This window comes from Zootoca vivipara, chromosome 9 (genome assembly GCF_963506605.1).
Source record: "Zootoca vivipara chromosome 9, rZooViv1.1, whole genome shotgun sequence".
In the NCBI taxonomy this organism is placed as follows: domain Eukaryota; kingdom Metazoa; phylum Chordata; class Lepidosauria; order Squamata; family Lacertidae; genus Zootoca; species Zootoca vivipara.
The window spans coordinates 47,819,363-47,834,189 of record NC_083284.1 but is presented as its reverse complement, the minus strand read 5'-3'; the positions used below and the strand labels follow the sequence as shown (position 1 = coordinate 47,834,189).

Below are 14,827 nucleotides of genomic sequence, written 5' to 3'. Positions count from 1 at the left end.
TTGTTTCTGAAAAGTGCCTATGGCTGTAGAAATGTTAATGTTAAAAATATATTTGCTCTGTATGTCAAAGCAGAGCTAAGTAAGTTTTTGAATCATTGGCTTTAATTGTAAGATAAACAAATGCCTACATACACCTCTGAGGGTTTAGAGGCCCTCCTGAATCATGTAGGATGAGGTAGAGGATGCTGTAGTTGGAGCCGGAGGTGGTAATTGACACCTGCCTATTTGGGGCTGTTCACCCCTCCTAAATGCCCCTTCCTTATCCCATATTGTTCAGAAGGGTCCCTGTTCCTCCAGAAATGCCTTTCAGGGTTAAGAACAGCTGCAGAGGAGACAAGGGGACAGCAAACTTTTTTTAAAAAAAATGTGAACGTCCTTCTCCTTATGCATCTAAGGATCCAAGTTGTTATATTTTACTCAGTCTTTTTCATTATTTTTGATCTGCTTGATGTCGAATTAACTAACTAGAGTACATATGTCATAGCTGTTGTATCAACTTTGGTTTTGCCTTTGGCCTGTTTATACGAACTGCATGAATTACAATGTGCATGTTTGCTGTGGGTTGCAGCTTTCCAGATCACACTATAATTTAACAAGTTTTCTCATGGCTTGATTCCCACCCACTTACGATTGCATCTAAACTATGTCATAAATGTCTTGATGTTGGTGTCACGTTTTATTTTTAAAGTGTTCCTGAACATGTGGAGGGTAATAACAGAGAGGTGAAGGCAAATTAGCATCACACAGCTCTTCTTTGCATATGTAAAGTGCAAATCAGCCCTAAATTCATCCCTATTTGTGTTAGCAGAGAGAATAAATGTTGGCAGAGAGAATCCTCTGTTACCCGGAGGATTGTTCTGAACTACATCTCCCATCAGCTCTGACCATCATGACTAATGGTGCCTGGAGGGCACCAGGCCAGTGATGAGGAAATTTCAACTTACTATGCTGTGTTCGTCCATAGTAGTGCATTTAGATGAAACACAGCTGAGGCTGGCAGGACATTCACTGTTTATGTTAAGCTGGAGACACAATGCAGTAGCTAAAAATAATTGCCTTTCAAGTCCCCCCCCCCCACATTATGTATAGCAGACTGTATTGCTCTCTACCCCAATGATGGTCCTTGCACTCAACTCCTGAAAGAAGACTGTTCCACATATTCAGGAAACTGCTCCCCTATCAAACCATACATTTCCCATGTTTATTTCATTTGACTGTATTAGTCATATACTTAATTTTTTTTCTGCCTACTTGGTGTTTACACCTTTCAGATATGGGCAGTAGGACAGGGAGAGAGGAAGAAATCTGCTTGGTTAACATGCACCTCACTTGTCATCATTTAGGTAAGCTGTACATTTGCTATTTTAGTTCTTCCTCAAAAATTGGCACACTCCACAAGGATTCCCTCTTGGACAGCACTAAGACTGGACCTAGGACGATGTGGAAAAAAGCAAGCAGGTTATCAGAAGCGAGTATAAACTTACGTTGCTTTGTATATCTTTCTGATATGGAACTGTTGGGCACTGAATATGCTATGCACTTACTGGTCTGCAACATATGCACAAGAGGCATGGTTATACTGGCTTCTGCCAGTCTCTAGGCCAAGGCTGGAATCCTTTTTAGTCCAAGGGCCACATTCCCTTATGGGCAACCTTCTGGGGGGCCACATAAGCAAGTCTTGAGGAAAAAGCACACATCAACCACTGCATCCAGGCAAGCAAGAGGCATTGTCACAATTACATAAGCACTCAACGAAGAAGTGCAGTGGGGCTGGTGAGGGGTGTGGCCTGGGGTGTGGCCTAGGGGAATTCCTCAAGACCAGTTAGAGAGGCCTGGGGTTTCCCATCTCTGCTCTACCGTAGGTATATCTGCTGTTCCTTCACTACCATTGCAGAATGAGTACCCAAGGATGAGTGACTTGCCAGCCTGGTTATCTCTGTCCCTGTATAATATGGAAGAGCTAATCTTGGCAGCATCACCACTAGGCCTGAAGAATATCATCTGAATCAGCCACATGCTTTCTAGCTCTTACAAAATAGAATTTAAATAGAGACAGCATTTGCTGCAGCAGCACATCAAGCTTCAGTTCCTTGACTAAGGTCAGCATCTCCTGGAACAGGGGTCGCCAACTTTATTGGACCACTGGGCACATTTAGAATTTAGAGGGGGTGTTGGGGGTACCAGTCACAAAATAGCTGCTCTGGGGTAAGCATGACCTAACACGAAATGGCTGCCATGCAGAGTGTGGCATAACACAAAATTAGAGAGACAGCTACGCCAGACAGCCTTGTGGTTACCATGGCAAGTCCTGAATGTGCAGAATCAATATTTTGTGATCTCTGCTCCTCAGACACCCCCCCCCCACGGTATTGCTGTTTAATAGCAAGGAACATGCCTCAGTAAAAAGATACAAGGCAGCCACATCACACTTACTGCCATTTCAAAGAAATTGCTTAAAAGATACCTGCACATCTTGTCTCATAACTTTCTGCCCCAGGAAGGCTAGAAACGTACCTTTTTTTAAAAAACGAAAGCCCAGTGCCTAGCACATTTGCCCAGGGGTGCTAGTGAAAGCCTTTATGAGTTCTACAGCACCTGTGGGCATTGGGTTGGCAAGCCCTGTTATAGCCAAGTTCTGTGACTTGGATTCTGCCTTCCCACTCAAACTTATTCTGGGAAATGCTTTCCAATCCTTACTTATCGCCATTATGTAAACCTCTACTAGCAGCATACAGAGAAACTCGAATCTTTAGGGTTGTTCTTAGTGGCTACATAGGACAGTTCCAAATCCCACCACCACTCATGAAGAAGTGCCCACACTATTTCCCCCATGGCCTGTGTGAGGGACAGGGGCTATCGCGAAGTCCCTCCCCTCCTGAGTTCCAGCCCAGCCCAGAGCGCGGCTGAAAGCAGGGAAAGCTCCAGCTCAAGTGGGGAAACAGGAAGTGGTGTCCAAGGCTCTAGCAGGGTAGAGGAGCCATCGTCCCAGGTGGGACAGGCAGGAGGAAGAAAGGGGGCAGACCCATCCCCCCAACTCCGGAATTGCGCAAAAAGTGTAGGGGAAAGAGGATGGGTCTCCCCAAGTTGTTATGCTGGCGAAAGACGCGCCAAACGCCATTCGGAGGTACTGATTCAAGCTGAGAAGATGTGTCTCTGTAAATAGCTCTACCTTTAGCACTGTAAATACGCAGCACCAATAAAAAGATAAAATGCAGAGCGGTGTAGAGTCGTTACTCTGAAGTAGCCCCATCCGGCCACTGTGACAGCTACCTCCGAATCTTTTTTTGGGCTACTTTGGAGTTGCCGGGATGAGCGCGCCAGAAGCGGAGAAATGGCGGCAGATCGCGGAGAAAGCCCAGCAGGACCTGCAGCAACTGGCGTTGCAGGCACAGGGGGAATTAAAGGCGGCTAAGCAAGAAACGGAGAAAGTCAAAGAGGACAGGCACAACCTTGCTGAACAGGTGAGAGCACTTCAGGAGAAAGAGCAGCAGTTAAGGGCGGTAGCCGTGGACCTCCAAAACAAGTTGGATGCAGAGAAAAACAAGGGAGGAGGGGGAGCCCAACTCCAAGTGCTGCCAGGAAGGAGAGCAGGGACCCTAGTAAGCAAGTTCAATGGAGACCCGAGGGAATATCATGGCTTTGAGACTGAGATCGTGTATGCTCTTGAGCTGCACCATGATGAGTTCCCTGATGATGCGCACAGAGTAGCGTTTATTGTGGAACACCTTACCGGGGCAGCCAGGGAGTGGCTTAGACCGTTAATCGCGACAAAAAATCCTTGCATGAAGGATGTCAAACTATTTTTAGAGGCTTTAAAAACCATGTATGCGTCTGATAGCCATATGGACCAGACCAAAGAGGAACTGCATAATTTACGACAAAGAACAATGACAGTTCGCGAATATTGGTCAAGATTCACCATGCTGGTGCACAGACTGGGGTGGGAACTGCACTCGCCTCCGATGGAAGCGGCGTTCTACCTGGGGTTGAATGAGGATGTGAAAGATGAGCTCTCGAGAGGTCCAAAGCCCAGTAATATGGATCAGCTGAGCAAAGCGGCTCTGGCGGTGGGGGTGAGACAGGAATCCCGGTGGAACGACAAGCAAGCAACGCGCGCAAAGCGGGCTTGGTTCCCACGGTCGCAGGAGAAGCCACTCCCCCAACAGCCATCTCACGCCATGCCAGGGGCCAGCCAAGACCAGGAACCCATGCAAATTGATAGCGCGCGCGCGGGGGGGCTTTTCAAACCCCAGCGGCGCCAAGACGCAAGGAGGGAAGAGGCGGGAATTGCTTTCTCTGCAACTCCCCTCAGCATCTCGTCAGAGACTGCCCACATCGCAGGGAATGGCAAGGAAAGGCGGGAACGGTTGTGCCCTCCCCCACTGACGCAGCACCACAGCAGGGAAACGAGACAGCCTGGCTGCAGGAGACAAGGGGCAGCAGCCAGGCGCAATCGGCAAACAACAGCCCCAGCCCACCCACCCGCAAAGCGAGGAGCAGCGCCAGCCCACCCCCCCCAGAGCAGGGGTGGTTCTAGAAGTGACGCTAATGCTCCCTAATGGGTATCCCCTGACGGTCCTCGCGTTAATCGATTCGGGGGCGTCGGCCAACTTCTTTTCGAGAAACGTTGCAGAAGCGCACCAGATCCAACTTCTGCAGCTGGATTTTCCCCTGCACGTCTCCACCATTGACGGCAGGGAGTTGCTGGGAGGGGCCATCACCCACCAGACCCCCCCCCCATGAGAATGACGGTGGGGCGACACTCAGAGACACTGGCATTCAACGTCACCACCATCTCAGACCCCCCCATCGTCTTGGGCATGAGCTGGCTGGCGCGCCATGACCCCTCCATCAGTTGGCACCAGAGATGCATCACGTTTGGATCGGACTTTTGCCTGGAACATTGCATGCAGCGCCAACCAGGGGAGGGGCCTCCAATAGCCACGGTGGCCACCATGCACGTCAAGGGGGGTGAGGCGATACCCAAGCCGTACTGGGACCTGCAGGAGGTCTTCAGTGAAGCGGAATCCGACCACCTGCCCCCGCACAGGTCGTTTGACTGCCAGATCAACCTGGTGCCGGGGGCCACGCTACCCCCAGCCAAGCTGTACTCCATGTCAGATCAGGAGCTGGAGGATCTGTGTGCGTTTATAGACAAGAACCTCAAGAGGGGGTTCATCAGAGAAAGCAAGGCAGCAGGGGGCAGCCCGGTCTTCTGGGTGGACAAGAAAGACACGCAACAGCGCCGTCTGGTGGTGGATTTTAGGCGCCTGAACAACATGACAGAACCGGTGGCTTTCCCAATGCCCAGAGTGGACGATCTGCTGACAGCGGCACGCAGGGGCAAGATCTTCACCAAGCTCGACCTGAGGGGGGCCTACAACTTGATCAGGATCCGGGAAGGCGATGAGTGGAAGACCACGATGTTCACGCCTCTGGGCTCTTTTGAATATCTGGTGATGCCCTTCGGTTTGCAAGGGGGCTCAGCATGCTTCCAGGCCTTCATGCACCACGTCCTGGGGTCCCTCCTCTTCAAGAACTGCTTGGTCTTCCTAGATGACATCCTTATTTACTCCAATGACCCAGTGCAGCATGCAAAGGATGTCAGGGAGGTGTTGCAGCGCCTGAAGGAGCACCACCTGTATGTGAAGCTGGAGAAGTGTAAGTTTCACACCAAAGAGGTGGACTTCCTGGGCTACAAACTGTCAGACAAGGGGCTAGCGATGGACAAGGACAAGGTGCAGGCCATCCTGGACTGGCACAGCCCCAGGACGCGCAAAGATGCCCAACGCCTACTAGGCTTCGCCAACTTCTACAGGAAGTTCATCAAGAACTTCTCGCGGGTAACGGCTCCCATCACTGACTGCCTGAGAGGCAAGCAGAAGTTCAGGTGGACACAGGAGGCGCAAGCAGCGTTCGAAAGCCTCAAGAGGGTGTTCGCTTCAGACCAGAACCTGTTCCACGTGGTGCAGGATGCGCCCCTACGCGTGGAAACCGACGCTTCAGACAGGGCTTTGGGAGCGATCCTGTTGCAACTGGATGCCAACAGAGAGTGGAGACCCTGTGCCTTTTTCTCCAGAAAGCTGACACAGCCAGAACGCAACTACACGGTGTTTGATAAGGAACTTCTCGCGATCCATTCTGCGTTTAAACACTGGAGACATTTCCTGGTGGGCGCCAAGCACCCCATTCAGGTGTGCACAGACCACAAAAACCTGGAGTTCTGGAGAACAGCCAGGGTGCTCAACCAGCGGCAGATACGGTGGGCAGAGTTCTTCTCGCACTTCAACTTCTCCATCCACTACATACCGGGGGAGCAGAACGTCAGGGCGGATGCCCTCTCCCGCAAGCCGGAGTACATGGAGGAGGAGTTGCCACCAGCACCCCGACACATTTTCCCCCCATCAGCATGGTCCTGCGGAGCAGCAGTGGTGAGCGAGGCAGAACTCACAGCACTGACGGCAGCGGATGAGTTTGCCACCCGCATCTTCAGAGAGCTGCGAGGGGGGAGGGAGCAGGCAAAGGACTTTGCAGAACGCGGGGGGCTCCTTTTTTACAGGGGAGCCCTGTACCTGCCCACCAACCAGCTCAGAGGTAAGGTCCTCAAGCAGATGCACGACAACCCGACGGCGGGTCATTTTGGAAGGGACAAAACCACTCACCTAGTCATGAGACACTTCTGGTGGCCAGGGGTGCGGGAAGATGTTCGGGACTATGTAAGGGGCTGTGACACCTGCCAGCGAGCAAAGGTGATCAGAGCACCACCAGCAGGGTTGCTGGAGCCATTAGCCACACCGCACAGGCCGTGGGAAGTAGTGTCCATGGACTTCATCACAGACCTGCCTTCGTCCAGGGGCAAGACCGCAGTGTTGGTGGTGGTGGACCTCATGTCCAAAATGTGCCATTTTATACCGTGTGCAAGGGCGGTCTCTGCAGAAGAGACAGCCAAACTGTTTGTTGACCACGTATTCAGACTGCATGGATTACCTTTGAGAGTTATTTCGGATCGAGGCCGCCAATTTGTTTCCAGGTTCTGGAGGCGGCTCATGAACCTCCTGCAGGTGGAGGTCAGCTTGTCGACGGCTCGGCACCCGCAGACCAATGGACAGGCGGAGAGGGTCAACGCCATTCTGCAGCAGTACCTGAGATGCTACGTCAGCCAGAGGCAAACGGACTGGGTGGATCGCCTGCCACTAGCAGAATTTGCCTACAACAATGCGGTGCACGTCTCCACAGGGGTGTCGCCCTTTAAGGCCAACTACGGGCGCGACCTCAGATCTTTCCCGGAGAGGGAGGGGGAGGAGGAGGAGGAGGGCCCACAGGCAGAGGATTGGGCAGAGGAACTGGAGACGGTGCACCAGCAGCTCAGAGAACACTTGGAGAGAGCCAAGGAAGCGTACAAGAAGGGGGCAGATCGCCACAGGCGACAAGGGGAGGTCATCAGGGTGGGGGACAAGGTTTGGTTGTCCTCGGAGGGCCTTCCCACCAGAGGGAGGTGCAAAAAGCTGGCACCCAGACGGCTGGGCCCCTTTACGGTCACGCAACAGGTAAACCCGGTGGCATTCAGGCTGGCACTGCCAGAGGACATGAGGGTGCACCCAGTGTTTCATAGATCGCTGCTGTCGCCGTACAGGGAAAGTAGCAGGTTCCGAGGCAGCGAACAGCCCCCCGAGGGAGGGGGGGAGAGAGGAGGCAGGGAGCCACTCAATGAAGCAACGGCCATCCTTGATTCACGAAGGGGGGTGGGGGGCCTGGAGTACCTCATGGCATGGGAGGATGCCCCGCCATCCCAGAATGAATGGGTCCCAGCCACTCAGATACGGGAAGAATTCTTGGTGGAAGAATTCCACGCCCTCTTCCCACACAGGCCCAAACCCTGGCACATGGAAAGGGAGGGGGAGGGAGAAGGGGAGGAGGTCGCAGAGAGCAGTTCGCCATGGAGATGGGAAGCGGAGTTTGAGGACCCGGAGGAAGAGGTATGGGCGTCTCCGCGGTCCACCCGGTCAGAGGAAGAGGTGGACTGGCAGCAGATTTTCACCCCCACCAGCTCTGAGGCCACGGACTTTTTGGGATTTCAGTCTTCCCAGGAGGAAGGAGGGAGCCAACGGGACTGGGGGGAGGTATTCACACCAACCGGCTCGGACAGCACGGAGTTTTTAGGCTTTCAGTCGTCACCGACACCTGTGCAGCCTCTCGGGAGGGGAGAAGGGGGGCTTGGGAGGGGGGTGGATGTGAGGGACAGGGGCTATCACGAAGTCCCTCCCCTCCTGAGTTCCAGCCCAGCCCAGAGCGCGGCTGAAAGCAGGGAAAGCTCCAGCTCAAGTGGGGAAACAGGAAGTGGTGTCCAAGGCTCTAGCAGGGTAGAGGAGCCATCGTCCCAGGTGGGACAGGAAGGAGGAAGAAAGGGGGGCAGACCCATCCCCCCAACTCCGGAATTGCGCAAAAAGCGTAGGGGAAAGAGGATGGGTCTCCCCAAGTTGTTATGCTGGCGAAAGACGCGCCAAACGCCATTCGGAGGTACTGATTCAAGCTGAGAAGATGTGTCTCTGTAAATAGCTCTACCTTTAGCACTGTAAATACGCAGCACCAATAAAAAGATAAAATGCAGAGCGGTGTAGAGTTGTTACTCTGAAGTAGCCCCATCCGGCCACTGTGACAGCCTGTTTTCCCTACACATCATGCAAGCCTTGTTAAACTCACTCTCATCTGACAGTCATTTCTATTCGGAGTCTGAGATTCAATTCTCAGCTTAGTAGAATGTCTACAGCTTCTGGTTCTTTGTGGCTTGAGGTCAGCTAGAAAGAGTTGCCATGTCACCCAGTTCTCCCCAAAGCACACAACCACACAGATGAGTTTCTCTCCTGGGCTCTTTTCATAATTTTGAAAAGGTGAGGATGGTATACTGCCAGCCTCTTCAAGCTTCCCTTCCCCCAATTGCTCATGGAAATAATCTCAAAACAGTGTCAACAAAGAATTTCCTACTTAACATATAGTAGACATTCACAATCAATTCAAAGAAGACTGCATTGACAAATTATTTGTGAACAAAGAGTCAGGGAAACAAAGTAGAAGATCAAAATTCTTCATTTGAAATCCTTTGGGAATGCATTGGCTGAAAGTGATTTATTTATATTGTGCTATTAAATGGAGCATTCATAAATGAGATGTGAATAATTTATTCAACAGATATGATAAAATATAGAAACTGTCTTCTGTTTAAATTCTGAGTGTATAATGTGGGTAATGGAAATACTATGTGTAACCACATTTAAGTGCATGCAAAATTGCTTTCATGTGATGCAGCTTGAAAGTAGGACAGTGACATAAGAAGGAATCCGCTTATTGAAGATCTTCTCTCTCCCTCCCTTCCTATTTTCATAAGTTGGAAACAGAGAAAAATCAGGTTTTATTTTTCCAGACTGGAGGGACATTGGAAGAGAAGGCCACTTCCAATTCATGGGTGTTCATGACCAATATTAGAGTTGTCAGAGCCTATGTAACCTCCTTGATGTCTTGCTGTAGAGAGGTATTCGCAGTGATACATATAAACACAAACACACATATATATGCACATGCCTACACAGAGAGAGGGAGGGAGAGAGTGTTTTCAATAACAGACATGTTTGTCTCCCTCTGCATTCATGTGAAGTTTTCCACTGAGCTAGAGATACAGATTAAAAGATCCTCATTCTAACTAAGGGTCAGTCCTGCAGATAATAATGATCATTTTAGTTTTGTAAAATAGTATCAGCATGTGTCTGGAAAAGACATTCAGATAGAGGGTGACAACAGGAAGCCACTGGCTGGCCAAATATGGTGACAGCAACTGCCAATGCTAATGCCACCACTGTTGTAGCTTTTCAGATGTCTTCTTACTGCCTGATTTTAGCTCTCCCTCCCCTTTTTTTCCTTTTTGGCGCAGAGTGTAGTGGGAGAAAGGGAATAAGAAAGAACCATGTTGATAGCTTCTATTCCAGGGGTCAGCAAACTAAGGGCCACGGGCCAGTTCAGGCCCAATTGCCTTCAGGATCTGGCCCGCAGACTGTCCCTGGATTGGTGTGGGGATTCTGTTTGTTTGGGCTGCACCATTTCCCCCCTGCACTATTCTGTCCCCCCCACACACTGTGGCGCCTCCACCTCCCTCGCTCCTCCTGGCTTCTCCCCACCCTGCCTAGAGGAGGAAGGGGGCTGGGCTGGGCTGGGCTGGCTGAACGCCATTTTAAGCAGCCGCTCTCTGGAGCCAGCCCTTTTGTGCCATTCATCTTCCCGCCACTGCTGCTGCCCTGGTGCTCCTGTGAGCCAGAGAGAGGAGTGGATGAGATCATTTTGCCTACCCATGAGAAGGAGCAGCAGCAGCAGTGGTTGTTGTTGGTGGTGGTGGCAGCAGCAGCAGCAGCCCCAAGGAAGGTAAGTGCAGTGGCTGGGGGTGGGGAGGAGGACTACTTGCACCCCTTGCATCTTCTTCCAACTCCCCCCCAGTGCCGCTTCTCTGGCCTGCCACAAGGTCTGAAGGACAGTAGACCGACCCACAGCTAAAAAATTTTGCCGACCCCTGTTCTAGTCAGTCATCCATGTTCTCCTATATCTTCTGTGCTGTTGCAATGTCTAATGAAATTAAAGTTTAGATGACATGAGTAGGATGAACCCAGTCTCCCAATGAATAGCTCAGACCTGGGGAACTTAATGGGTGCTGTACTACCGGTACTGAGTGGACTGGCATCACTTCAATGTCTCCTGGCCATTCTGCTAGTTGCTAGCAATTTTACATGGCAAATTTCAGAGATTCTAGTTTTGTAGAAGAACAGAAAAAAATCCCGCATTTCACAATTTTTGAAGGACAAGTCTAGATGCTAAAATTAAGACTCAAATTAAGTTTTCATCATCAAAGCATAACTGGAATTCTCTTATGTGGTTCTTCAAAAAACAAAATGCTTGAAAGTTAGTAAGAAATCAACAATGTTCGACATCATTGGTCATGTTCAGGAAAAGTTACTTCATGGAGGAAGGCTTAAAGAATATGACTTGGCTCAGGCGGCAAAGGAAGAGAATAGCAGTCAGATTTTTTCATCACTTTAAAAGGTTCTAAACCTATGAAAATACTGGTTCAACTATCAATAAATATAGGTGGCTAGCTTGGTTGCTGTTGGAAAGAAGAATTCATTAAAACACCTATAAAAGTCTGTGACTTGTGTGTTGGGTATTCTAAACAAATGCCTTGATTCCTTTCATCCTATATAATGTTTATGACCAACTCAAATGTGCAATACTTCATTCAGTAGAATGCCCTTAAGGCAGCTTTATTTGATGGTAAGAGCTAATGAAGATCTGTGATTTGCTCAATCCCTTTCTTTTGCTCCATGTTTTCTGTTAAGAATTAATTTATTTCTGGAGCCCGAGGATACTGAAGCCCCAGCATTGGTCCTAAACTCAGTCAGCTATTTATTAGTAGATTCTAATAAGATCACTCAGTTCATTGTTTGTTTGGGTGTTACTTCACAAAAAGTGTCACCACCCATATTGGTCTTGCCTAATCTTATAAATGAAACAAGTTCAGGTGCTTTGGGATCTTAAATACAAAAATACACCAGTTAGGCCTTATGCAGAAAAATGACACCTTGATTCTGGGTACACTTCACTCACACACAGAGTTCCCGTGTTTCCGAAGAGAACTGGCTCCTCTTGAAGAAGACAGGGGAATCTTGAATATAGCCTGAAGACTCCAGTGCTCCTGCAGCAAATCTATGTGAGGGAAATAAACCCAGAGGTAGAAAAAGCTTCCCAAAGACATGTTTATAAGATCTTCCTCTGTTTGTCCAATTTTAATTTGCATATGAGTTCTTGTATCTGAAACAGTATTTTAGAAGGGTTTGTACAACAGTAAAACCCATGCTGGGTGCAGGACAATTCTTCATTTTCCAAACACAGGGAGGGATTGCTTTACTGCTCCAAAATGTCAAGACCTATTTGACATACATATTTCCTCAGTCGTGTTATTGATTCATTATTGCAGTACTTTGCCATCCATATTTTTGATTTGCCTTAGTTTGCTGTAAATTGGTAGATGCACTGACCATGTAATGCTTCGATTGATTTTGTTGCATGTTGATTTACAGTGCGTTATACCAATCGTGGCCTTTTTGGTTACTTTTGAGAATAGCTTTCATGATGACTGGTCTGTTTCGCCTTTCAGTAGCACTATTTCAGTCCTGTTGAGTTCAGTGGTGCTACCCTTGAGAAAAGAATTCATTCTGTTTGGTCTTAGTACCAGGGGTGTCAAGTTGAATAAAATATGGGGGGGGGCAGGTAAGCCCCACTTTGCTTAATCAATCACAATACATGGCATATGCACATCATTTGAGTGGCAATGTTCATCAACTTTGGGGACCCCTAGCCCCCTCAAATATTTTATTAGGGAGGTCGAAGGGACCTTGGCCCCTAGGAGTTGGCTACTGTGCCTAGTACTATGTGTGTCCCCTTAGATCCTGTTTGTGTTAATCGCTCATACTTCGAAAAGGAGGAAAAGGGACATGTATTATCTGCAAGATGTTGTTAGAATGTATTTGCATAAAACTGGAGTTGTTGTAATGTTGGCTAAGATCTCTCAGCTCTGGGATAAAACTTTTATGCGTGTGTATGCATGTATGCATACATGTGGCATATACACACGTCTTTAAGCACTAGTATTATAAACTCGCCGAAGTTTTGATCGCCGAAGAATTGATGCTTTTGAATTGTGGTGCTGGAGGAGACTCTTGAGAGTCCCATGGACTGCAAGAAGATCAAACCTATCCATTCTTAAGGAAATCAGCCCTGAGTGCTCCCTGGAAGGACAGATCGTGAAGCTGAGGCTCCAATACTTTGGCCACCTCATGAGAAGAGAAGAATCCTTGGAAAAGACCCTGATGTTGGGAAAGATTGAGGGCACTAGGAGAAGGGGACGTCAGAGGACAAGATGGTTGGACAGTGTTCTCGAAGCTACGAACATGAGTTTGACCAAACTGCAGGAGGCAGTGCAAGACAGGAGTGCCTGGCGTGCTATGGTCCATGGGGTCACGAAGAGTCGGACACGACTAAACGACTAAACAACAACAAATTATAAACTCAAACATGAACAATTTTTAAAACTATAGTAAAACAAAACTTACAACTGCAATTTAATATTTACATTAAGCAAGAAATAAAACTGTTTGAAGTGTAGAACAGTGACTTCACAATCTTTTTAGTTTAAAACTTTACTCCTTTATGAAATCTTTAGAATTAGTCCTTATTCTCACGAGTCCAAGTTATAACTGCAGTTGCTTAAATTCAACCCTTGTTGACATTGTTCCTCCCACCTCCTTTTTCATATATGCCACTGTCAAAATTATGACAATATGCTTTTCAGGTGGGTTTTGCATCTTGAACCTTTGCGATTGCACAGATTTTTCTGCTGAAACATCTGAAACTATCCAATGGCACAGTACACAACTATGTGTGCTTTAGCATTATAATTGCATAGTGATCTCTGAAATACACAGACTCTCAATCACACACCCACACTCTCTGTAGTCCTATTCATGCAAGTGAATAAAACAAACGTGAAGAAAGGTGTGGGATTGTGGTGACCTTTGCATGTTGGCTGTATCACCTGTACAGTCCTTATTCATGCACTTGCTTTATGAGTAGGTGAAAGCCATGCAGAAACTAGGTTCTTCTCAACTGCTCCAAAAAACCACACTTGCCTGTGTGTACATTTCATACGCCCATAGAAACTGTACAGTGAAGACATATAGTTGGGTATGGGACTTGCTGCCAAGATCTCGCTCCTGCATATGCATGTTTTCACTTCCAATTATGTATTATATATATATAATTATATATTTATATATATCCCTTTCCCCCTGGCTTTCTCCCAGAATACCTAACCAATGAAGATTTGTTGGTTATATATAAAGCCAATTATGATTGTCAGTGACAGTCTAATATATTTTCCTAAATCAGAGTCCAAATGGAGCAAACACACCATTGAGCCACTAATTCATGTCTTCATCTATTCCATGTGTTGCCTGAATCAGGTTGCTTTACACTGTTGCTTAGTAGGGCTGACTGTGACCCCACCCCCACCCTGGCCGTTCCCTGTATTGCCACAATGACTGGCCCCATGTCTAACCCTACTTTTTGCAGAAAGTTTGGTAATGGCAAAGTCTTAAGGACAAAATGAAGGAAGCAAATGCAACCTTAAGTCATTTGGTAGCCCCCAATGGACCATTTAAAAAGCCCTCTTTCCATCATTTGCAATAGGCTGTTGTATCTGTTGATGTGGATCAGGTTTCATTCTCATTTCTGGTTATGGAAAGGATAGGACAGCAACTTGCACAGCCTTGCAAAATGGAGTGAAAATTGGTCAGTTAGCAGTATACTATTCTATCATGAAATAGTTTGAATCTTTGAATTTTTAGCATGTAGGTACAGGGGTCACCAAACTTTTTCAGGGGGGGCGGTCCACTGTCCCTCAGACCTTGTGGGGAGCAGGACTATATTTTGAAGAGAAAAAAAATGAACAGATTCCTATGTCCAACAAATAACCCAGAGATGCATTTTAAATAAAAGCACACATTCTACTAATGTAAAAACACATTGATTCCCGGACCATCCGTGGGTCGGATTTAGAAGGCGATTGGGCATGATTTGGCCCCTGGGCCTTAGGTTGCCTACCCATGATGTAGGAGATCCTTTGGTGCCTCATGATGCAGCTTTAAGCACTAGGTGAAAATGTTCCTTTTCAAACAAGCCTTTGGCTAACATCCTATATCATTTTAAATGTGTCATGGGAGAAGGTGGAAGGGGT

General features: G+C 48.1%; 1 protein-coding gene across 3 annotated transcripts in view; it reads left to right on the top strand.

Annotated features, from left to right (window-relative positions):
- The window catches only part of GPM6A (glycoprotein M6A), a 198,349-nt gene that overhangs the window by 100,564 nt on the left and 82,958 nt on the right, over positions 1–14,827 (top strand). The window contains exon 2 of one of the 3 annotated variants that reach the window (XM_060278714.1): positions 1,272–1,343. The exons of the other annotated variants lie outside the window; for them this stretch is intronic. Within the exon in view, the coding sequence (XP_060134697.1) occupies positions 1,272–1,343 (72 nt within the window). The remainder of the gene's footprint in view (positions 1–1,271; positions 1,344–14,827) is intronic. 3 annotated transcript variants of the gene reach the window in all.